This window comes from Sminthopsis crassicaudata, chromosome 4, assembly GCF_048593235.1.
Source record: "Sminthopsis crassicaudata isolate SCR6 chromosome 4, ASM4859323v1, whole genome shotgun sequence".
In the NCBI taxonomy this organism is placed as follows: domain Eukaryota; kingdom Metazoa; phylum Chordata; class Mammalia; order Dasyuromorphia; family Dasyuridae; genus Sminthopsis; species Sminthopsis crassicaudata.
In genome coordinates this window covers 427,622,601-427,647,686 of record NC_133620.1, presented here as the reverse complement: position 1 = coordinate 427,647,686, position 25,086 = coordinate 427,622,601, and the positions used below count along the sequence as shown (strand labels likewise).

The 25,086-nt window shown below is 42.7% G+C and overlaps 2 protein-coding genes across 3 annotated transcripts; one reads left to right on the top strand and one right to left on the bottom strand.

Moving 5' to 3' along the window:
• The first annotated feature begins 7,007 nt into the window (after nt 1-7,007).
• Nucleotides 7,008-12,378, top strand: LOC141539754 (glutathione S-transferase Mu 3-like). Of its 2 annotated transcripts, none has more exons than XM_074262933.1 (8): nt 7,008-7,141; nt 7,924-7,999; nt 8,831-8,895; nt 9,031-9,112; nt 9,199-9,299; nt 11,216-11,311; nt 11,394-11,532; nt 11,905-12,378. In XM_074262933.1, the coding sequence occupies exons 1-7, from the start codon at nt 7,106-7,108 to the stop codon at nt 11,514-11,516; spliced, it is 579 nt and encodes a 192-aa protein (XP_074119034.1). In that variant the 5' UTR covers nt 7,008-7,105; the 3' UTR covers nt 11,517-11,532; nt 11,905-12,378. The 2 variants fall into 2 exon arrangements, with proteins under 2 accessions (XP_074119034.1, XP_074119033.1); XM_074262932.1 differs by having other exon boundaries at nt 7,009-7,141; nt 11,394-11,504; nt 11,946-12,378.
• Nucleotides 12,379-17,344: 4,966 nt separating this feature from the next.
• LOC141539753 (glutathione S-transferase Mu 4-like) lies at nt 17,345-25,086 on the bottom strand. Its single transcript, XM_074262931.1, has 8 exons — nt 24,965-25,086; nt 24,454-24,529; nt 23,842-23,906; nt 23,482-23,563; nt 23,040-23,140; nt 19,898-19,993; nt 19,673-19,783; nt 17,345-17,566 (listed from the first exon to the last, which is right to left on the bottom strand). The coding sequence occupies exons 1-8, from the start codon at nt 24,998-25,000 to the stop codon at nt 17,480-17,482; spliced, it is 654 nt and encodes a 217-aa protein (XP_074119032.1). The 5' UTR covers nt 25,001-25,086; the 3' UTR covers nt 17,345-17,479.

The window sequence follows — 25,086 nt, the reverse complement described above, 5'->3', positions numbered from 1 at the left end:
AAATTAATAATATTGAAAGTTTAAAAAAACTATTGAATTAATAAATAAAACTAAGAGTTGGTTTTATGAAAAAACCAATAAAATAGATAAACCTTTGGTAAATCTGATCAGAAAAAGGAAAGAGGAAAATAAAATTGTTAGTCTTAAAAATGAAAAGGGGAAACTTTCCACTAATGAAGAGGAAATTAAAGCAATAATAAGGAGTTACTTTGCCCAATTTTGTGCAATAAATTTGATAACCTAACTGAAATGGAAGAATACCTCCAAAAATATAGGCTTCCCAGATTAACAGAGGAGGAAGTAAATTGCTTAAATAGTCCCATTTCAGAAAAAGAAATAGAACAAGCTATCAGTTCCCTAAGAAAAAATCCCCAGGACCAGATGGATTGACATGTGAATTCTACCAAATATTTAAAGAACAATTAACCCCAGTGTTATATAAACTATTTGAAAAATTAGGGAATGAAAGAGTCCTACCAAATTCCTTTTATGACACAGACATGGTACTGATACCTAAACCAGGTAAGTTGAAAACTGAGAAAGAAAACTATAGACCAATTTCCTTAATGAATATTGATGCTAAAATCTTAACTAAGATATTAGCAAAAAAGATTACAGAAAATCATCCCCGTGATAATACACCATGATCAAGTAGGATTTATACCAGGTATGCAGGGCTGGTTCAATATTAGGAAAACTATCAGTATAATTGGCCATATTAACAACCAAATTAACAAAAATCATATGATCATCTCAATAGATGCAGAAAAAGCATTTGATAAAATCCAATATCCATTCCTACTAAACACACTTGTGAGTATAGGAATGAATGGACTTTTCCTTAAAATAATTAGTAGCATCTATTTAAATCCATCAGTAAGCATCATATGTAATGGGGATAAACTTGAACCATCCCCAATAAGATAAGGAGTGAAACAAGATTGCCCATTATCACCATTACTATTCAATATTGTATTAGAAATGCTAGATTTGCCAATAAGAGATGAGAAAGAAATTAAAGGAATTAGAATAGGTAATGAGGAAACCAAACTATCACTCTTTGTAGATGATATGATGGTATACTTATAGAACCCCAAAGATTCTACTAAAAAGCTATTAGAAATAATCCACACCTTTAGCAAAGTTGCAGAATACAAAATAAACCCACATAAATCATCAGCATTCTTATATATCACTAACAAAATCCAACAGTTAGAGCTACAAAGAGAAATTCCATTTAAAATAACTACCGATAGTATAAAATATTTAGGAATCTATCTGCCAAGGGAAAATCAGAAACTAGATGAGCAAAACAACAAAACACTTTCCACACAAATTAAGTCTGATCTAACCAATTGGAAAAATATTAAATGCTCTTGGATTGGGTGAGCAAATATAATAAAGATGACAATACTACCTAAACTAATCTATTTATTTAGCACTATATCAATCAGACTCCCAAAAAACTATTTTAATGACCTAGAAAAAATAACAACAAAGTTCATATGGAAAAACAAAAGGTCAAGAATTTCAAGGGAATTAATGAAAAAAAATTCAAATGAAGGTGGCCTAGCTGTAGCTAAAATTATATTATATATATATAATATATAAGTATATATATATATATATATATATATTATAAATATATAAATAAATATAAATATATAAATAAATAATATATATATATGTATATATGTTATAAAGCAGTGATTACCAAAACCATTTGGTATTGGCTAAGAAATAGACTAGTTGATCAGTGAAATAGGTTAGGTTCAAAGGAAAAAACAGCCAATAACTTCAATAATCTAGTGTTTGACAAACCCAAAGACCCCAGTTTTTGGGATAAGAACTCATTGTTTGACAAAAATTGCTGGGGAAATTAGTATGGCAGAAACTAGGCATTGACCCACACTTAACACCATACACCAAGCTCAGGTCAAAATGGGTTCATGATCTAGGCATAAAGAATGAGATTATAAATAAATTAGAAAAGCATAGGATAGTTTACCTCTCAGACCTGTGGAAAAGACTAAAGATGTTATTATTGATAACAAAATAGAAAAATTTGATTATATCAAATTAAAAAGGCTTTGTAGAAACAAAACTAATGCAGACAAGATTAGAAGGGAAGTAATAAACTGGGAAAACATTTTTACAGTCAAAAGTTCCGATAAAGGCCTCATTTCCAAAACATATGGAGAATTGACTCTAATTTATAAGAAATCAAGCCATTCTCCAATTGATAGTCAAAGGATATGAACAGACAATTTTCAGATGATGAAATTGAAACTATTTCCACTCATATGAAAGTGTTCCAAATCACTATTGATCAGAGAAATGCAAATTAAGACAACTCTGAGATACCACCACACACCTGTCAGATTGGCTAGAATGACAGGGAAAGATAATGTAGAATGTTGGAGGGGATGTGGGAAAATTGGGACATTGATACATTGTTGGAATTGTGAATACAGCCAACCATTCTGGAGAGCAATTTGGAACTATGCTCAAAAAGTTATCAAACTGTGCATACCCTTTGATCCAGCAGCATTGCTACTGGGCTTATATCCCAAAAAGATTTTAAAGAAAGGAAAGGAACTTGTATGTGTAAGAATGTTTGTGGCAGCCCTCTTTGTGGTGGCCAGAAACTGGAAACCGAGGGGATGCCCATCAATTGGAGAATGGCTGAATAAATTCTGGTATATGAATATTATGGAATATTATAGTTCTGTAAGAAATGACCAGCAGGATGATTTCAGAAAGGCCTGGAGAGACTTACATGAACTGATGCTGAGTGAAATGAGCAGGACCAGGAGATCATTATACACTTCAACAGCAATACTATATGATGATCAATTCTGATGGATGTGGCCATTTTCAACAATGAGATGAGCTAAATCAGTTCCAAGACAGCAGTAATGAACTGAACCAGCTACACCCAGTGAAAGAACTCTGGGAGATGACTATGAACCACTACATAGAATTATTCCCAATCCCTAGTTACATTTTTGACTTCCTTCACAGACTAATTGTACACTGTTTCAAAGTCCAGTTCTTTTTGTACAGTAAACTAACTGTTTGGACATGTATACATATATTGTATTTAACTTATACTTTCACATATTTAACATGTATTGATTAACCTGCCATCTGGGGAAAGGAGTGGGGTGAAGGAGGGGGAAAAGTTGAAACAAAAGGTTTTGTAATTGTCAATGCTGGAAAATTACCTATGCATAAAATTTTTGTAAAAATTTAAAAATTAAAAAAAACTTTTAAAATTTAAATTCAAATAAATTTTTAAAAAAGGAAACCAACAAGATCATAGATTTAAAATTGGAAGAGAAGTCGGGGAGATCTTATAACCTAAGCACCTCTTGGTGGGGGGGGAGAGGGAAACAGAGGTTAAGCAACATGCCCAGGGTCACATGAGTAGTGAATGACAGATCTAGAATTCAATTGCAGCCTTTTGATTCCAAATCCCATGCACCCCACTGCCTCTCCAAAGCCCACTATGGGAACTAACCTAGAGAAAATAGGAGAATTTGAGGTGTAACATATTCAAAGCTAAGGACCTAAGTAAAATCAGCCTTTCAAAACCATGGCCAGACAATCAGAAGATCACCGCTTACATAATAATGTCAAATCCCAGAAATACAAGGAGCAACAACTAGAAACATGTTGTTTTTTCTTAATCTAAGAAACGGCCTTAACAGGCTAATGGTTACGAATTGTGGAGATAAAAAGTCTGTGAGTAAGAAATGAGGGAGGAAGATGATGATAAAAAGTTCTAGCTGTTTGAGCTAAAGTTTTAAAGGAGCAGCTGGGACTTTCCCATTTAAGTCCTCAATATTTTCCCCCTACATTCTCTCCTCTTTATTTTCAGTAAAATTAAAGTCTTCCTTTCTGAATGACAGATTTACCTGCTCCTGGTCCCCAAATCTCAGGGGGACAGGAGAAGTGATTGCTTTTCGTTCCTCTTTTTTCTGAGTCTGAGACAACTAAGGGGCATGTCAGATAAACTGCCTGAATTGAAGCTCCAAGTTCAAATCCTACCTCAGAGACTTGATTAACTGTGTAATCAGTTGGCTTCAGACTCAGTTTCTTCATATGTAAAAGGAGTTTAATAAAACCATGTAAAATATTTTGTAAACCTTAAATATATATATACATACATACATATTAATTTTATATAATTATTTACATATTATATATAATATATATTTTATATATAATTATGTATGTATGTATAATCATATATATATACAGTGAGAGAGGGGGGTGAGGTGGCATGGTGTATGTGTGTGTATATATGATACGTATATGTATTTATTTATTTAGATAAAGACATCAAAACAATTTATAGTCACATGAAAAATGCTCTAAATCACTATGGATTAGAGAAATGCATATGAAAACAATGTTGAAATATTTTATATCTATCATATTAGTTTAAATTATCTAAGGGGAAAGCAACAAATATTGAAAGGGATTAGAAGGATGGAAAAACTAGGACACTAATTCCACTGTTGGTGGAACCGTGAACTGATCCAATTTTGGAGGGCAATCTGGAATTATGCCCAAAGAGGTATTAAACTGCCTATATCCTTTGACCTAACAATACCACCATGAAATCTATTTCCCAAGATAACTAGGGGAAAAGTAAAGAACCTATATGTTCTAAAATATTTATAACAGCTCTCTTTGTGGTGGCAAAGAACCAGAAGTTGCAGAGATACCTGTCAACTGTGGAAGAGCTGGACAATTTGTGGCATATGATTGTGATAAAGACTACTATGCTATAAAAAATAATGAATTTGATGATCTTAGAAAAGTATGGATAGAATTGCAGGAAATAATGAAGAGCAAAATAAGCAGAAACACAGGGTAGCTAGGTGGTACAGTGGATAGAGCACCGGCCCTGAAATCAGGAGGACCTGAGTTCAAATTTGACCTCAGATACTTAATACTTCCTAGCTGTGTGACCCTGGGCAAGTCACTTAACCCTAATTGTCTCAGCATAAAAAAGAGAGAAAATAAGCAGAAACAGGAGAGCAATATTGTTTTAAGAAAAACTTGAGCTAATAAGTAATTTTGATTATTATAAATTCCCAAATTATCTAGAAAGGACCTATAAAGGAAGATGTTACTTACTGAAGAGAAAGAAGTAATAAATAGATGTGTGCATATCATTTTAATAGATTTTTATTATTTCAAATACATGCAAAGATAGTTTTTTTGAAATATTTTGAAATTTTGAAATATTTAGGGGACCTGAATTCTGATCCTGAACCTACCACTTATTACTTATATAATTTTGTATAACTTTACACAAATCATTTAACCACACTGTCTTACTTTTCTCATCTTTAAAATGAGGATTATGTTACCTAACATTGTACATGAGATCTGGAAGAATGTGAGACAATGAAAAGAACCTTGGGCTTGATTCCCACCTCTACCTGAATCACAGTCTCCCTGGGCCATGTATTTCTTCATTTATAGAATAAAAGAGCTGGACTAGACGTCTTTTAAGGTCCTTTCCAGCTGTAGGTCTATAGTTCTATGACTCAAAGCTATCTTGCATACAATAGATGTTTATTAAATGTCTTAAAACCTTCTGGAAATGGTAAAGTACTATAAAAATGTCTACTGTACTTGCTATCCTACTTCCTTGAAATTCTCCTACTGTGTTCCATTACGTGAACTATCTGGGTTATCCTCTACCCTATTTGCCCCCCAAATGTTGATGTTCTCCAATGCTAAGTCCTTCTTCTTTCTTCTGTACCTCGAAGATACTGTTGTTCCTATAATGTCCATGTGAGATGCTAAACTTAGGAATCAGAGAGACCTTACTTCCAATGTCAACTCAAGTTGGGCAAGTTACTTAACTGTTTTCATCCTCATCTGCAAAATGGGGATAATAATTGCTTTAACAACTCACTGGGTTGTTGTAAGTATCAAATGAGATAATATCCATGAAGTACTTTGCAGCCATTAAAGATCTCTATAAATGCCAGCTATTATCAATTGTACAGAGATATCTTTAGGTTGTCAAAAAGCGTTTGAGAAAGTCCCCCAGCAAGGTGTTTGGATCCCCATCTGGCACAGGGAGGCTATTGCCCCTTTGTGGTCATTTTCATTGTGCCTCCGTTGCCCATCCTCCACTCAATTTGCCAAAGTGATCTTTCTAAACTGAGCTCTGATCATGTTACTCCCCTGCTAAGCAAATTCCACTGATTCCTTATTACTTCTAGTATCAGATATAAAGTCCTTTGGTTTTCATAAACCCCTCATAACCTGGCCCCTCTCCACCTTCAGACTTTGCCCCCTAAATCCTCCCGTAACGCCATGATCTGGGGACTCACTGGGCCTTCTGGCTGTTCTCACACCACAGTGGAACTCCCCTTTTCTTGGCTTTTCACTTACTGTCCCCTGCTTCCTGAAATGCTCATTCACTGGAGCTTTGGCTCCTGCCTCCTTCGAGACTCAGGTCAAACTCCATCTGTTGCTACTGCCTTCTCTCTGGGATAGCCTCCCGTTTGCACTATAAATCCACCCTGCTGTGATAAAAACTGTTTACATGTGATGTCCTCCATTAGAAAGTGAACTCCTCGAAGGGGGCTTCCATCAGATGCCCCCCTTTTTTTGCATCCGCAGCTCTTGGCATAGAGTCAGCACTTAAATACGTTTGTGGACTGACGCACTCATGTTCCCCAAGCTCAGGGCCCTAGGATTGAACGCTTGTGCTATCCATCTTTGCTCTGGGAGCCCCTTTCTCCCAAGGAGATAGGATCGGAGGCTCGTTGTCAACATACAACATTTGCCCCGAGGAACGCCGGGCCGTACGTTCTAGGTGCTAAGAAAGTCGGGGTGTCGGAAGGGACTGGGCGGTTTCAGGACTTGGGTAGCTTGGAGCCGGCACTGCCCCGCCCCCACGCTCGGGACTCCAGCCTGGGCTTGGAACGAGGGGCGGGAGGCTGGGGAGGGAGAAGGGGAGGAGACTGAATCTGCCCACCTCCCGCTGGCCCGGCCCCCTCCGAGCTGGAGATAAATTTCTCCGCGTCCACCCAGAGTTCAGAGTTGCGAGAACCACCTTGTTGACAACATGGCTATGATCTTGGGCTACTGGGACATCCGCGGGGTGAGCGCTCTCCCAACCTCGGGAAGGGGAGACGTGGGGAGGGGGGAAGAGACGAGAGTGTAGGGAGAGGGAAACCAAGAGGTCTGGGTTTTCCAAACCTTCCCCGGGGCCCGCACCTGAGCTCCGATCCCCCTGTGGGAGCAGGAGGGAGGGTCCGGGTGGCCTGCTGCAGCTGCTATTGCGCCCCCCGCCCCTAAATGCTCCCCAGCTCTCCCCCTTCGAGTGACCGAGAGACGTAGGGAGAGCCTCCCCGCCTCCCTCCTGCAGCAAGCAGTTTTAGGGTTCGGGATACGAGGGCAAAATCTGATTGGGGAGGATCTGGGGAGACGGCCTCTCTTAGCGAGTGCATTTCGACCCTCCCCCTTTGACATGCTTGAGCTTTTCTTGGAGGGGCTCCTTCCTGCTTAGGGCCATTTGCCTTGCAAGGAAAATCAACTTCCACTCCCACCCCCAATCCCTCTCTGTAAACACTTCCGGGCCCCACTTTGCTACCTTTCCCTTTACAGACTTTTACCACACTTTTACCACACTTACAGTTGCCTAAAACCACCCTAAGACTTGGGGGGCTCTTATGCGATGGGTTTTGGCTCAGCTTGTTGTCCCAGTGGAGGGAGGAGAGAATGGAGATCCTGCAGCTGGGGGGGGTGGGGGAGATGGGGTCTCCAAAACTTATTCCTCAGAGCAATGGTAAATGGGAGTGTTGGGGGATGTGCCAAGAGAAGAAATATGATCACGGACAGGGAGTCTCCACTACTTACTGGGACTGTCTTCCTTTTCCTCAGCTGGCCCATGCCATCCGCCTGCTCCTGGAGTACACGGATTCTAATTATGAGGAGAAGCTGTACCGTTGTGGGGAAGGTGAGTTAAGAGAGAAGGAAGCTCCCAATGAAATGTGCCAGACTCTGCCAGGCGCTGCCTGCCCCTTGCCTGCAATGTAGTTAAGGAGGAGCTCTGGCCTTCTTTTAGAGAGGGAGCAGCAAAAACGGCCAAAGTCCTTCTGTGCCTTGGAGCCTGGCAAAGGTGCCCAAGTTATTATGGCTCTTTGCAAGACAACTCTGATTTGTGATATCTACCAAGAGGGCAGAGTTAGAAATCTGGGTCTAGCTTTTGTCCTGATTCCTCAAACCTAGAAGTTTCTCAGGTGGAATCTTGGTGGGAAGGGTCTGGAGTGACCCCTTTTTGATTGGAGTATCTAGGCTCTAACCTTGTGGAGAAGAATTATTTCAGGGATGAACACGGTTGCCCTAGAGCTGGTGGTGATTGTGTGTGTGCTCAGTGGGGGTGAAAATGGAGTCTGGCTGGGTATATAAACTCATGACTGGGCTCTACTGGCCCTCTGCCAACATTAGTGTGCCCACCTGGGGGCCTGCCCCTTCCAGTTCTAAATCGACAATCCTGTACACCAGACTAGAATTCAGTTTTGCTTTTGTAGGCCACAGTAAGAAGCTCTAGGGGCAGAAATATGGGGGATTTGAGGCAAATAATAATCCCCTAAACTGAAGAAACTCTAGCTTATTATTCCTTTAGTCTAGCTCTGAGCAGAGCAAACTGGGTTTATGGGACCTTCTTTATCAATACTTGTCCTTTACCAGCCCAGAAAGCCTTCCATTGCCTGCCCATGTGGGATATTGGTGAGAAAAAGGCAGAATTTGGGAGAGGTTTAGAGTTACTGTTTTTTCTTCCTCACAGCTCCCGACTATGACCGAAGCCAATGGTTGGATGTGAAGTTCAAGCTGGGCCTGGACTTCCCTAATGTAGGTGTCTGCATCATGGAGGGTGCTTCCAAATTCTGCTTGTCTTTCTCTGTCTTGGCTTAGATGGGGGGCCTTGTGGAGACTTAGGGTACTGGTGCAGACTGTTTGACCGACCTCTTCCTATTCTTCTTCCAGCTGCCGTACCTTATTGATGGGGAACATAAGATCACCCAGAGCAATGCCATCTTGCGCTACATTGCCCGAAAGCACAATATGTGTAAGTTGTGGTAGAGGGGTGGTAAAGGAAGTCCCAAGGTCTCCAAGGCTGGGATGATGAGGGTAAGTTCTCCTGCCTACTTGCAGGTGGTGAGACTGAGGAAGAAAAGATTCGTGTGGACTTGCTGGAGAACCAGGTCATGGACTTCCGTATGCAGCTAGTTCGGGTCTCCTACAATCCAGATTTTGTGAGTTTTCCCTGCATAAGTTGCAATGGGGGGAGACCAGGAGTAAAGACAGGAACCAGGGTCTGTGGACCCTAAAGGCTTCCTTCTTCCTGGATTTTTCTCCCTAATCCTAGTGTTTCAGGGGTTTTTCAAATCTGAGGGCCTCGCCTAGGAGTTGGGATTCTTAAGTGTTCTACTGGTAAATCATTCTGAGATGATTTACTCCCAGTCTATAATCAAGCTTCACCTCCCAAGTCATTGTGGAGAGAGAATACTTTCTGGAGATAAGGTGATCTGGGTGGTGGTAATCTGCCCTTGATATCAACTAATTTCCTGTCCCAATTCTTTGCTCTTACAAGAAAACTTCCATTGTCCCACTTGGATTCTTCCCTTAGGTCCACTGAGGAAGGGGCTGCAAATTACACTTTTCCCCTGTCTGGGAAAGAAACATATAATATAAGGGGAATAGATGAGGGAGGCCTATGTAATGGTTTCTAATGCTCTAAACCAAAGCTTCTCAAACTGATTTATAATCTCCTATGGGGTCTTATAACTGAATGTGGGGGTTGCAAAAATTATGATTTATTGTCAGTAAATATTTGATTCTATACCTATCTTATATACCTATATACTCAGAGTCACACACAAAAAATTGTGGATGAAAAGGGATTGCAAGTAGAAAAGGTTTGAGACAGGAAAGGCATGTTTTAAAAGAATAAATAGGGGAAAATTTTATAAGGTTACAATGCATTTTTAAAGCACACTCTTTTTTGCACTAATGGAGAACATTTACAATACTTTGTCCTTCCTTTGAGGTCCCAATGGCATCCTACCTTCTCCCATCCTGCTTTTCCAAATTCTGCGATCCAGTTTAGTTGTCTGACTCGTACTCACTGACCAGGTCCTCCTATGAGAACTAACTTCTTCACATCTCATCCTCATCATCCCTGGAGCCTCTCTGCTTGATATCAGTTCCCTCCACCAGGCAGCTTTCTATCTTTTTTCTTTAACACCAGCACCTTCCAGATGGCCGGCCATTCTATCAGGATCGTAGATTTGAAGGTGGAAAAGACCTTAGAAATAGTTCATTTTATAAATAAGGATCTGAAGCCTAGTGAGGTTATATTAATAACTAATGCCATATGCCATTTCAAGGTCCCTTTGTTCCCCAACTCAACAAGCATTTGTTAAGCACCTATTATGTGCGGGGCACTAATGTCTCAGCTCACATTCTCAATCTGCATGGGATGGTGTAGATTAGTTACACTAGAGATGGGGTACATTTTAAAATAATTATAGGTAAGATTGTATCATAGATATCATGGTGCAACAAAGTTTTTAGAGATATGATGCAACAAAGTTCACCTGATGTGGAGCTAGAACTTAGATGTCATCTTATTTGATCCTCATAAAAACCCTTCAGTATAGGTGCTGTTATTACTCCCATTATGCCTTTGGAGAAACTGAGTCTGAAAGTGCTTCAGTGATTTGCCCCATACAGTAAGTGCTTGAGATATCACTTATAAAGACTGCCTTAGTGCCTTAAGTGACTTGCTTATGGTGAGTCAACTCCTTTGTAGAGTTGAGCATGTTGAATCTTCCCCAACCAAGCTATTTCCTGACTCATTATGAGCACCACCCACATCTCTTTTGCTAAGTCATCCATCCTTCAGGTAACCCCAAGGGAATGTATTTACCAGAATCCTGTAATTGGTTTCATAATGGAATGGGGAAAAGCACACCTGTGGTACTACTGTACAATGCAATTTGCTATCAAAGATAGAGGAAGGTAAGGTTCACATTCCTCCTTAGGGCAGAGGGTGCCAAGGGAGTCAATTTTAAGGCAGGCACAAGGGAACTTTCCCATGGTCCTAGAACCTGAGAAAAGATCTAGAGGAAAAAGCAACATAGTGACTGTTTATCCCCCTCTGATCCAGGAGAAACTGAAACCTGAATACTTGGAGCAGCTCCCAGGGCAACTGAAGCTCTACTCCCAGTATCTGGGAAAGCGGACATGGTTTGCAGGGGACAAGGTAGGAACCGGGGAAGGGAGAGAAGGGCCTTGTTCCCTAGGGACTTCAGGTCCTTTCAATGTATGGCATTTTCCCACCTTAGATCACTTTTGTGGACTTCCTCGTATATGATGTCCTAGACCAGAACCGAATGTTTGAGCCAAAATGCCTGGATGAATTCCCAAATCTGAAGGATTTCCTTGCCCGCTTTGAGGTAAGGATGTAGCATTTTTAGCTCTGATGCCAGTCTCCTGGGGAGAGCCAGCCCTATCTTCATTATCCTTGTCCCTGGGGGCAACCTGTGCCAGAGGGTCCCTTCCTTTAAACCAAGGTCATGCAGTTATTTAGTAGTCTTCATGAGATAGAGGAGACTGGTCACTCTGTGGGGATTTTGAAATTGAGTAGGTAAAGTGTGTAGTAATCATTTTTATTTTTTTAAGAGATAAAGTATAATCCTTAAGTGAAGGACAAAGCAGATCTGTCTTGGAAGCTGAATACTTGAGCTTAACCTTTGAGTATCAGTCTTATCTGTAAAATGGGAATAATACTTGCATCCTCATTATATCAACAGTGTTTATTACCGTGCTCTGAAGGAACATGCAAACTGCTTGGAGGTTAAGGTCTTAACTTTCTTTTTCCTCTTGTTCCACCCAAGGCTCTGGAGAAGATCGCAACCTACATGCGCTCGGACAAATTCTACAAGCTGCCCATTAATAACAAGATGGCCAAATGGGCCAACAAAAAAGCTTAGCTGAACCAAGACCCAACCAAGCAGGAGAGGGCCTTTGCACGTGCTCTTCTCTGCTCTGAAGAGACCTGGTTTGCTTGCCAGGCTTCCCCCCGGGGCATACCCTTGCAGTTTCTGGGACACACTTGTGTCTCCCTCCAGCCTGCTCCCTACTGTTCTGGCGATGGGTTAGGGGGAGGTTTGTCACTGAATCAGGGGAAGGGCCTGAGGGCAAGAAAAATTGGTAGATCCCAATGGGGCTAGAAAAAAGGACCTAACCCCCTCTCCCACTTCCCTCATCCCTTCTTGCAATCTTGTGAATTCTCTCTGGAAATTAAAAATAAACATGAATTTGTTTGAACTATGTGTCCATGTCAGTGATTGTGGTGAGAGGTACTCCAGGATGAGTATATGAAGAGGGAATGGGGTTTCTTCCACTGGGACTCTTATCTAGTCTGGCAACTGCCGGACTTTCGTGATGGCAGTCAATAAATATTAAAACACCTATCGTGTACCAAGCTCTTTGCTAAGCACTGGGGATAAAAAAAAATAAAGTAAAAAAGCAAAAGAAAGACAATCTCTATTTAGATCTACAATTTAGTAAATTAGACAGCAAGCAAAATATGCACAAACAGGAGAAATAGAAAACAAATGAGGGAGGCAGCTGTCCCCAGTCTCACTGCTCTGGTCCTCTAGCCCTCCCTGCTTGGACTAATTACACTTTGGGCAGGCCCAGCCCAGGGAAGAAAGTGTCCAAAGTTCTGGGGTGCCCCCTGCCCTGGCTTTTGCCCTCCCCATCTTGATCCAGCATTAAGTCATTATCGTGAGAACCTAGATATGCTTTGCCCTGGAAAAAGAAATCTAAATCTACTTTAGTCTAGGGTACTGTGGTGCAACACAATCTTAGGCCCAGAGTAAAACAACATGGGTTCAAATCCTGGGTCTTCTACATAAGGACCATGTAATAATACATCATTTAATATCTTGCTGAATTCCTCCATGGATGGGTAACTTGTCCTTGAAGGACCTTCCACCTAAACTTTGAGTATGAGCCTTTGTTTGGAAATGAAACACAGCTAGACCCTATTTAATGCAGTTATCACCTAAACTTTCAGTGCAGAGCCTTTGTTTAGGAATGGAACCCAGCTAAACCCTATATAATCTAGTTACCACCTAAAGCTTGAGTGTAAAGCCTTTGTTTGGGGATGGAACCCAGGTAGACCCTATGTAATCCAGTTATTGTTCTCCTGATTGCCATCTTTTACAGCTGGCAGCTATTTCAAATGCCTGAAATTCTACCATTAATGACATTTCTTCAGGTTTTAATATGTTTCCTAATATCACACACCTAAAGGAATGAAGGAGGTATGGGGGGAGAGATTAATTGGCAATCATTGCCTTGATTAAGAAGGCATAGGACTTCAGTTGGGCCTTAAAGAATGCATAAGTTTTTAATAAGCAAAGAAAGAGAAGAGGACGACATTCTAAGAAAGGAAAAAATGATGATGCAACAGGATTCAGAAAGTGCAAAGTATATTCAGGGGTCAGAGAATAGACCAGTTTGGCTAGAAAAGTGGGTTTATGGGCAAGAGAAAATTGGACAGAGGCCAGCGTGGAGAATATAGGTTGAAGAATTTGAACTTCATGAACAACAATAATTAATACCTGAGTTCTGATAAGTTTTCCTAGGTTAACACCTTGAAATCCTTCCATTTTTACTGAATTATCCAAGATAGGCCTGAGCCCATGTTCTAGCCCCACCTCTGGGCCCTATTATTCTCTCACTGCTTTCCCCTCTGTTTCTAAGGGCCTCATAGCAACAGCAGCATTCAAAGAAGGAAGGAAAACTTCAAAAGAAAGAAGAAACTGGGCTGGAGATTATAATTAGTGAGAGCAGGCTAAGGGCAAAGAGAATTCTGATGAAAGAGGCTTTTTGTCTGAAGGGCCAGCACCAAAAGGGTCTTTTGAGCTCTGTGGTCTTTCTGTCCCAGACCCTCCTGCATCTGTCCTCCCCACTTCGGGGAGAGGAGCCATTTATTTCTTTCTTAAGGACCACCATAAACCCAAATGACTCTGGCTCTCCTTGACTGGCCAACAATAGGTCCCAATTCAAGCTTGGTTGGGGCAGTTGCTTCTGTTTTGGCCAGAAAGACTGAGGGTCTTTCCCACCCAGATTGCATTTTGGTTTTTTGTTTTGTGAGTAGCTAGAAGAAGCAATTCTTGCCTGAATTTTTACCTAACACTGAGTGGATGCTGCCTCAAACTGAGACCTGTTAAAAGGAAGTTTAAAAAGGCCAAAGTTCTCCCACTGTTAGTAGGGTCATTTCCATTTGTCCTGATCTATATCAGCCACTGCACCCAGATGACTCTGCAGGAGAAAGTGAAGCTGGTGACTTTGCACAATTCTCCCTCACTTCAATCCAACTCACTTGTATGTCATGTTGCAAGTGACCTCCCTGATGTCATGATCCCAGGTGGGATTCCAACAAGGATTCCAAAGCTAGAAGATACCTTAGAGACCCTCCCACTCCCATTTTACAGAAGAAGAACTGAGGTCCACAAGCCCTACAGCTAGGAAGTGACAGAGCATTTTGCAAATAGAACAGGAAATAGGGTAGGGAGCAGAAAATTTTGGGGAGCACTAAGGTGGGCTTCAAGAACCCCTCATTACTCTCTCACTCCCATATCCAATCTGCTGCCAAAGTCTTTCCATTTCATCTTTCAAATTTGCCCCCTTATCTCCTCTGACCCTACCTTCGCTTCAGTGAAGACTCTAATCACTTCACAAAACATGGACTTATAATAGGTGCTGGCAGGTCCTTCCACTCCAGACAATTCACCACTCAAGTGATTTTCTGAAAACTCAGGTCACCTCCTTTACTCCTTTACAGGATCCAATGCAAAACCCTTGTCTCTGAGTCTCCAGATCACAAAATGTAAACTAAGACAAGATAATCTTAAAGCTTAATTACAGCTTTCCTAAAACAAGACAATTAGAGCCTGCATCATGTTATCATTCCCAGGGCTGCATTTCTTAGATTTCCAGGAGTCCAGTTGCTTGGTCCTATCACCACCTTCCAGTCCCAAACTAAAAGCCTACCTTCTATAAGAAACTTTTCCTAATCTCTCTGAATTCTAGGACCTTCCCTCTATTATTTTCCATTTATCCTGTAGATAGCTTGTTTGTATATAACTCTTTGCATATCATCTCTCCCCTTTGTGAGCTCCTGGCAGTCTTTTTGACTCATTTAGCATCTGGCATATAGAAGGCACTTAATAAATGCTTATAACTGACTGAATCTATTCTCCCCTCCCTATAGAAGTGGCCACTCTATGGACCTGGAAATTTTGCAAGATCCTGGAACAAATTTCCTCCTCCTTATTAATGCAATTCAGATGAGCCTTCCTCATCTTCCCCACATCCCACCCTTTGCCCCAGTGGCAAAAATCGCCGGATACAGCTCTACTAATGTTCCTCCCATCATAAAATGGGATGTTCTTGTGATTCCAACTGATACTTCCATCCATCTCTTCAACAATGCAGTTATAAGTCATCCCCTCTCGTCTTGTTTTGCACCTTTTGTGCTTGCTTTCCTATAAGTTCTCGACTGGGCCCCCACAATGTGCCATGATCCTTCCTTCTGCTTTTCTGGTTGTACAGATATCAATGAAGCCAATTTCCAGTCGAGTATCTCTCTGCTTCCACCCTATACAATTCTTGGTTAGTAATTTGTTAAGTTTGCCCCACTACCGTGTACATCTCTCTCCATTGCCTTCTCCCTCCCATACCTGCGCTTCCCTAACCAAAACTCCTAGGATTGCAAGGATCCAGGCTCAGCCCCAGAAGGAAGGAACCCTGGGATGATTTAAAATTTAGATGTGGGAGGGCAGCTAGGTGGCTCAGTGGAGAGAGCACCAGCCCTGAAGTCAGGAGGACCAGAGTTCAAATCAGACACTTAACATTTCCTGGCTGTGTGATCCTGGGCAAGTCACTTAACCCCAATTGCCTCAGCAAAAAATAAGTTAAAAAAGTAAAAATAAATAATTTAGATGTGGGGATAGTGGGGTCATTTACTGGAATGAGTTCCTGGGATTAGAGGAAAAGGTAAAGATAAACATGGAAGTGGGGATGAAGATGGATGGTTGTGAGAGAGACCGGGTACATATACAAGACTGTTTTGAACCACCTGAAACTACTCCATTTCTCCTCACAAATTCCTGAGTTAAAAAGCCATAGAGGCATTGAAGGTGAGAGGAACGTTCAACTCTCTCCCCATGCCTAATCACCCCCTACCTCCCCCACTCACTTCCACCACCACCACCACCCACCTGCCCTACATTCCCTGCAAGTGCTGGTACAGAGGTGGGGCCTAGAAAGAAAGGCAAAAATTGGATCCTGCTAGCTCAAAGATGTCTAGTCCACACCCTGCTCTAGCTAGAGAAGAGGCAGAAAAACAGATCTCCATATGAGGTGTAATTATTTTGATTTTTAATAGGGATAAACACAAAGTCCCTGAGAATAATCTGGAAAGGAATCTAACCTAGAAGCTGACTTTGGAGGTTCAGAGCAGAAGCCCTCACTGGAACAAGCACAATCTCTCTCTCTTGCACTGTAGCCCCTGGAGAAGAGAGCTATCATGTCTTCCTCATCTCCCCAAGCTTTCTCTTCTCCAATTATGAATAGCCCTAGTTCTTTCAATCAGAACTCATACAAAATGAATTTGAAGATATTTATCATCTTGGTAACTGCCACCCTCACCAGACATTCCAGCTTGTTGATTAGTCTTTCTAAAATGTGGCACCCAAACTGAACAGGGAAGGGAGTAGGAAAAGGGGGGAAACACCCCAATCCCTCATCCTTTTCTGATTCAACCCAGGAAACAGGAAAGCCCCAACAAAGTCATGGGAATCATCCTCTCAGGGCCAAGGGAGCTAGATATTGATGTCCTGAATCTCCCATGTGCTCCTTTTTCAAGGGAGGGAAGGCAGGAAATGTGCTTTTATAAGCCCCTACTATGTGCTAGGATTAGACTTTACAAATGTCTCATTTGATCCTTACAACAACCCAGAAAGTAGGTGCTGTTGTAAGTGAGAAAACTGAGCCAAGCAAGAGTAGTGTATTTGCCCAGGGTCATACAATGCTCACAATTGTCTGAGGCTGGATTTGAAACTCAGGTCTTCTGACTCCAAATCCAGCCCTCCAACCCAGCCCTCCACCCCTTGCACCCTCTTACACAGGAAATAAAGGAGTACTGTCAGAGGTAAAAGGTAGCAGATGGGGTAGATGACTGAGGGGCAGGAATACAAAATCCAAAGGAAAAGCAGAGTAATAGTTACAGCAACTTTATTAGAAACCCCGGGCTCCAAGGTGAGGGCCAGGAATCCTCTAGTAGGCTTCAATTGCAGCTGGATCAGCAGTTGGCGATGTCTGTTCCTCCCAGGCCTTTGGTCCATGTGGGGCCTTACTCATTGCCCCAGCAGGCTATCTTTGCAAAGATCGGACGCTGGCAGCGTTCAGAGGCTAAGTAGGCAGCAATACTACTCAGACTCTGGAGGGAGAGAGGGGGAGAACAAGGGGTCTGAGCTCAGTCTCCTGGGTTCTTCACCTCTCTCACCGTCACCACCCTGATAGAAGACCCAAGAAGTCAGCAAGCCCACTACCACTTCCTGGGGCTAACAGTCTGGGGCTTGGAGTGGGCAGAGTCTGAATGAACCAAGCATGACACCAGTTGGTTCCTGGAACAGGAAGGAGAGTTATCTATAATATGGTTCTTGATCCTGACATCTGAAATCTCACATGTCTTGATTCTAACAATTACTGATATCTGCAATCTCAAATGTCTAGATTTCCAGCAAGAAATCTCCTCTATACACTGATTTTCAGCAAACCTGCCCCCCCTTTTCCTGACTGTTTATATCCACAAAAGCAAGAGACACACCCAAATGCTATCAGCCACTCTTCAGAAAGGGAGTCCTTCCTGAATGTCCCTCTTCACAGTATAGGATTGGGAAACGCAAAAAGGAACCTTAAGCAATCACCCAATCAAGTCCTTACCTATTTTCCTTCAGTTATGAAAAATAAGGCCCAGAAAAATCAAATAAGTGATCCCCTTAGGTAACACAGTTAACAAGCACCAAAGGCTCTGATTCCAAACCCAGATTTCATTCTACAGAGATTGAGTTTAGCTAATAAAGCCCTCCTTTCCAGCCCTGCCCATGATCCATTTTGGCTGATCACCCTTCACTCTTCCCTTCCCCCTCCTCAAAAAAGCAAGGTTCTTAGTTTTGCCCTACTTCTATCTCTAGCCAAAGTCTGAATTCTTCCTTCTAGGAAAACCCTGAAGTAAGAAGGATACCTTCTGCCAGGTTTCTTAAGTCCCCCCCCCCCCCCACTTCAGCTCACAGAAGGTTTCCCTCAACCACTCAAATTAAACTCAAATTCCCTGCCAGATCTGGCCTTAAAGAAAGGACTGAATTTAACATCTGAATTCTTTCTTCTGTCTTTCCATGGATATTTTAATGTCTTTCCTAGTCCCATTTTCTTCTGTCATTTTGCAATAATCCAGCTCTAACTCTTCACAAAAGGACATCTGTACAAGCCTTTGCCATTTTCTCTCGACATTTAACAAGCAGAGAAGGCTTTGCTTCTACATCAAAAGGGTATAACCCACAATCCATAAATATGTTAAGATACAAAGAAAGGCCAAAAACAAAAAAACTGAGGCATTATGATATAATAGTTGCCTGCCTTCAAGTCTCACCTCAAACTATACCTTCCAACTACAAGTTATAAAAATGTGCTGTCCTGGATTGGAAGAGGGAATTTCTTCACCTGGGAGTTCCTGATACGAGGAAAATCAGAAGCCCAGCCTTTATTCCCTTAGTTAGAATCACTTTCCTGATATCCTTATATGTAATAGTGATGGCGTGAATGTGTGTGTTGCCTGAAAGTCCGCTAGAGATGACTTAAAACCTATCAAAACTTAACATAGCCCAAAGACAAAACTTAAGTAGGAGCTGGAAAACCTGGATTCTCAGCTAACTACCTTTTTGAATAACAAGGCAACATAGGCCATTTCCTTCTAGACCTAAAAAAAGAATAAGCTCTGGCAACCCAACCTAGCCTAGCTAAATTGTGTGGTGGGAGAGAAAGGCCAGCTATTCAGAACCTCATCAAAAATTCAGCATTCCTTGGATATGAACAATTACAAGTAGCACTCTTACTCACAAACCCTAACCCCAACCATGCACAAATATTCCTTAACTTTAGCAACTCTACCAGAAACAAACTGTCTATCTTCTGTTCCCAATTAAACTAGAAGCTCAGCCTAAACTCCCTTCTCTCCTCTGTTGTCCACCCACAAACACTGCAGGAATAAACTAATCCTTTATTTTGAGCTGCTCCCTAAAACCCTGCCCCACCCCATTCACACTATTCCCAATGACCTCCCACCCAGAAAATTGAACTCAATAACCTGGGAACTCTAGCCAAGGAAATAAGCCTGGGGCTTGATAAGTAACCACTGAGTTGATGAGCATAAAATTTGGGGACCTGGAAAGGAGCCCAGCACAGCCTGTCCACTCCACCCCTCCGGGCCCCAGGACACATCAGATGGGGAAAACAGCCCCAGATGGTGGAAGGCCAGAGGCATCACCTCAAATCGACATAAGAAATCCTTAAGGTTTGAGAATTCCTCCAAGCAACAGGGGTCAAATTTTCGGTTCTGGTCAAGGACATCATACACAAGGAAATCCACATAAGTGATCTGGCAGAGGGAGAAGGGAACAGCCAAGTCAGTGAAATTCTTTCTGCTCCTTGCTTAACTTCCAATGAGAAAAAAATACCCAAGTGAGCTTTCCCCTTTTTTTTTCTGACTTACTCTTTCCCCAGCAAACCATGTCCACGTCCCCAAGAACAGAGAAAAGAGCTTCAACTGTCCTGGGAGCTGCTCCAGATATTCAATTTTTACCATCTCCTGAAAAAGAAAGAGATATTTGCTATCAACTACCAGGGAGTTTCCCTGAAGGGGCCAGTATAGACTCTCCTCTAGCTCTCTGTTTGGGCCCAGGCCAAAACCAAAGCAAACCCGAATCCCTGGCAACTTTCTCCAAACAGGGCATAGGAATGCCCTTTTATGAGGAAATTAGGGGCACCCTGGGGATCAGGTGGGAAGAAACTCAGACCCTCTAAACACATATCTCACAGATTCAAAGCTAGAAAGGATCCTCAAGAGTTCATCCTATCTCACCCCCTTCATTTCTCAGATGAAAAAAAAGCTGAGGTTCAAACAAAAAGTGATTTGTCCCCAAATCACTCAGGGAATAAATATCAGAAGTGGGATCCGGACCCACAAATTTGATAGTGTTTCTATTACACTGGTCACTTCTCCAAGTCAAATGTTGACTTATTTTGTTATTTATGTTTTGCTGTTGTTAAACATTTCCCAATTATATTTTAGGCCAGCCTCCTATAACAAGTCCTCAGTACAACAATGGTATCAAGTCCTTAAATCAAAGCCATGAGGAGTTAAGGAATCAAGCATCTTTAGTTGAAACGACAGAGCAGCAAATCTGGCACATTGGTGTATGTTTCCAATGGGTTCCTAACCAAAAATTTTCATGGGAAAGTGTTTATAGTTTTAGGAGGAGAGGGTAAAGAGATAGGCAAGGTAAGCAAGATCTGATCATAAGAAGCTAGTGGCCTTTGTCGAACAGGGCAAGGAAAGCCACTTGAGGCCGTTTTGTTCTTCATGCCATGAATATCCCAGGAGAAGGAGATCTAGCTAGAGCTGGACTCTCCACAAGGCAACATCCCTGGGATGGTTCACCTCAGTTTAATCACATCTTAGGGGTAGGAATATATAAGGATAATACTAGAATTTTGACCTTATCATGATGACTAAGAGGATTAGGCTGTCCACATCACAATCAATAACATCTTTCTGCCATTACATCAACAATTATATTAACAGTTATGACATAAGAGGGAAAAATGTGAAAGGAAAGGAAAGGAAAAAAGGAAAAGGAAGGAAGTAAGTAAGGAAGGAAGGAAGGAAGGAAGGAAGGAAGGAAGGAAGGAAGGAAGGAAGGAAGGAAGGAAGGAAGACTTATTAGGTGCCTACCATGGCCAAGCACAGAGTTTAAGCACTTTACAAATATGATGTCATTGCATGGTCCCAAAGATAATCTTAGAAAGAAGGCTAGAGCACATCTGAGAAAGGTCTCCTGCAGGTGATGTCTGAGCTGAGTCCTGAAGAATTCTAAAAGGTGGAGGGTGAGAGGGAGGAAAGAAAGTGTTTGAGAAGCAGCAGGTGGCCTGGAACTGGATTGTTCAGTGTCAAGGGAAGCAGTTTAAGAAGAGTGCCAAGATAGGAGAAGCCGGCTTGTGAAGGAGAGTGGGGGATAACAGATTGGTCAAAAGGCCAGATTAGTTTAAAGGGGTGGCTTAGTAATAATGCTTGCCATCATCCAGGCTGGATAAGAACCCCAAAGCCCAATGGGAGAAGCAGAGTGGAGGCTTTTCTGGCCTCCTTTCTTCTCACAAATCACAGTAACTGCATCTCTTTCATCTTCACCCAGTTATTTTACATGTAACCTCTTCCACTAAAATGTGAGCTTCCTTGAGATAAGAGGCTGTTTATGCTTTTCTTTGCCTTCCTAGCACTTAGCACAATGTTTGGCATAGAATAAAGCATTTAACAAATGCTTCTTTACCTATTGGCTGCCTGGAGAGAAGTTATAAAAAAAGAAGGAAGAGTAAAAATTATTTAGCAGTAGTGATATTCCACAGGCTGCTGAGTCAGCTAATATTATCATTATTACGATAGCATTAACATTGAATTTATGATGAATTACAGTGATAAAATAATCAGCATGCTTGAAGGAGAGAAACACGCATTTGTTATTTTTTATTCCTGGCACTGTACTAAATGCTTTGCAAATATCTCACTTGAACCTCCCAACAAAATTTTAGTCTCATTTTATAGATGAGAAAACTGAGTAAACATAGGTAACGAGATTTGCCCAGAAAGTCACATAGCTAGTAAGTGTCTAAAGGGCTGCATTTGGACTTGGGTCTCCCCCATCTACTGTGCTGTCCAACTCTAGAGAAAGGACTGGAAATTGAAGTCAGGAAAGGGCATTACACTCAAATTCTACCTCTAGCCCTTATTGCTGGTGAAGAAGTTACTTAACCTGAAGGCTCCTGAGTTTTCTTATCTGTAAAATGGGGTAACAGAACCTTAAAATACCTCATTTATATAGAATCAAATGAGATTATGTATGTCAGGCACTCTGGAAACGCTCAAGTACTCTGAAAATGTCAGTTGTTATCATACCTGACTTTATGTCCTCCAAAGCCCTTTGGCCAGGATCTTGCTCCTGTAGGAGAGTCCAGATCCTCTGTTGTATCAACAGACCAGGATTAGACCCCCTAAGCCAGCTCTCTCTCTCTCTCTCTCTCTCTCTCTCTCTCTCTCTCTCTCTCTCTCTCTCTCTCTCTCTCTCTCTCTCTGTGTGTCTCTGTCTCTGTGTCTCTGTCTCTCTCTCTCTCTGTCTGTCTCTCTCTCTGTCTCTCTCTGTCTCTCTCTCTCTGTGTCTCTGTCTCTGTCTCTCTCTTCTCTCTCTCTCTCTCTCTCTCTCTCTCTCTCTCTCTCTCTCTCTGTGTGTCTCTGTCTCTGTGTCTCTGTCTCTCTCTCTCTCTGTCTGTCTCTCTCTGTCTCTCTCTCTCTGTGTCTCTGTCTCTGTCTCTCTGTCTCTCTCTCTCTGTCTGTCTCTCTCTGTCTCTCTTTCTCTCTCTCTGTCTCTGTCTCTCTCTGTCTCTGTCTCTCTCTCTCTTTCTCCCCCCCCATCTCTCTCTCTCTGTCTCTGTCACACACACACACACACACACACACACACACACACACACACACACACACACACAGAGGAACCACCTAGGGCTATGTTTCCATGGCGCACATCCTCCTTTCCTGCTACCCTCTCAATCCTAGGACCAGCCCAATTCTCACAAGGAAAACTTACAAAGTCTGGGTTGTGGCAGACCCGAGACAGCTGCAAGCGGACATCCATGACATGGTTCTCAAGCATGTCCACTCGAATGCATTCTTCCTCAGTCACACCACCTACATGTGGGTAGGATGAATAGATAAGTTCATTATCTTGGATCTCTATACCAGCAGTCAGGAGATAACCAGGTCTTTTAGATCCTGACTCAAGACTTCCTACCTATGTGAACACAGGCAAATTTATCTAACCTTACCACCTTATTGGGCCCTAAAATGTGTCATCTGCAAAACGGGAAAATGCTACTTGTTACTTGTACTACCTTTCTCTCAGGATTTTGCAAGGAAGGAGCTTTGTGCAACCTTAAAACATGAATGAGGTCATCAACTCAGGTCCAGGACAGCAGCTCCTAAAAACTCAGGTTCTCCTCACCATTCCCAACATGCCCACTCTCACTCACATAGGTTGTATTGTCGGGCAATATAGCGCAAGATGGCATTGCTCTGAGTGATCTTGTGTTCCCCGTCAATCAGGTAAGGTAGCTGGAATAACGATAGAAACAGGTGAAACAATAATTGATGATGTCCATGGATCCTAAGCACCTTCTCCCCCCCCCTTTCCAACCTCCCCATAAGGCTGAGGTGCTACTTACTGGCCTTGGGGGGAAAAAACAATAAACACTAAGCAAGGGAAGGCAGAAAGAAAGCAAGAGACTACTGAGGGAAGCTGAATGGAGGGTAGCCTAAATAAGCCCTATTTAAGTCAGGGAGGGGGAAGGAGACAAGGCGGATGGAGTATATTCCCTGATGAAGCTACCTACATTAGGGAAGTCCAGGCCCAGGGAGAATTTCACATCCAGCCATTGGCTTCGGTCAAAGTCAGGAGCTGCAGGAAACAAGATTCAATAGACCCAGGCCTTTCCCCAAGCAAAGTCCTCATCCCTTTCTTACCAAGACCCCACATAGAAAGTCAAAGAAGCTCCCTGGCTGCATGTACTCTCCTTGGGAGATATCTTGAGAATAAAAGAGGAATAATTAATAGTAACAGTGAGAGCTAGCATTTTTTATGATATTAAGTGCTTTTCAAGTATACTCTATGTGATCTTCCTAATTATCTTCGGAAGCCCTGTTTTATAGAGAAGGAAATTGAGACAAACAAGAAGTCCAACTGGCGTAGCCCAGCCTCCCTCAGTCTCAGAAAGGGAATTGTTGGCCCTAATCAGTGAATCTTCCTCCCTCTCTCCCTACCTTTCTCTCCTCCAGTCTTCTCCCAGTTGCCTAGAAGAAGACAGGAGTCAGAGATCCCAGACTGAGAGGGGATAGGGCACAGGCCCCTTGCTGTGTGGTGACCCCCAGGGCCAGTAGGACCCGGTTACGGCCTTTGCACACCTGGGCGGACACGGCTCTCCCTCCCTCCCCCAGCTCTCCATTACCATCCCCAAAGTGGTACACCTTCTCTTCATATTCTGCGCCGGTGTACTCCAGGAGCAGGCGGATGGCATGAGCAAGCTGCAGGGGGCAAAGCAAAGGGGGTGAGCCAAGGCGAGGAAGGTCCCCGGACGGCCCCAAAAGCCGCTCCGCACCATCCTCCTTGCGCTGCGGGCCCCCCACCTGGGTGGGGATCAGGAATGGGAAGAGGAGAGCACCAGATGCTCCCTCTCCCCACCTTTCCTGCCCATGGGGGTGGGGCAGGGATGGGGAGGAGGATGGAGCTGGGTCCAGGATTAAGGGTGTTCCCAAGGAATCGGCCTCAAGCTTTGGACTGCAGAGGAGGGAATGTCTACCCCCTCCCCAAGGGGCACTAGAGGAGGTAGCCTTTATAGGGGCTCCCGCTGGGGGCCCGGGGCTGGACGGAGGGAAGGAGCAGGTGGGCTCTGGCTCGAAGGCCCCAGAAAACGGACTTCTCCCCCGGAGGAGCCTGAAGGCCGAAGGCAGGAGGCTCACCCCGCGGATGTCCCAGTAGCCCAGGATGATAGGCATGGTGGGTGCTCGTCTCGTGGGCTAGGAGCCGGCTCTCCAATCGCGACCCCGGAGAGAGGCTTTATTCCTTGTCAGAGGGGCGGGAC

Bases quoted from the DNA above. Each gene is read 5' to 3' on its own strand.
- LOC141539754 (XM_074262932.1), top strand. From the start codon at position 7,106: ATGGCTATGATCTTGGGCTACTGGGACATCCGCGGG. The intron at 8,896-9,030 runs GTAGGTGTCTGC...TTCTTCTTCCAG, and splicing joins TGGGCCTGGACTTCCCTAAT to CTGCCGTACCTTATTGATGG. The intron at 11,312-11,393 runs GTAGGAACCGGG...TTCCCACCTTAG, and splicing joins CATGGTTTGCAGGGGACAAG to ATCACTTTTGTGGACTTCCT.
- LOC141539753 (XM_074262931.1), bottom strand. From the start codon at position 25,000: ATGCCTATCATCCTGGGCTACTGGGACATCCGCGGG. The intron at 23,564-23,841 runs GTAGGTAGCTTC...TCGTTATTCCAG, and splicing joins TGGGCCTGGACTTCCCTAAT to CTACCTTACCTGATTGACGG. The intron at 23,141-23,481 runs GTGAGTGAGAGT...ACCCACATGTAG, and splicing joins TGCCCGACAATACAACCTAT to GTGGTGTGACTGAGGAAGAA.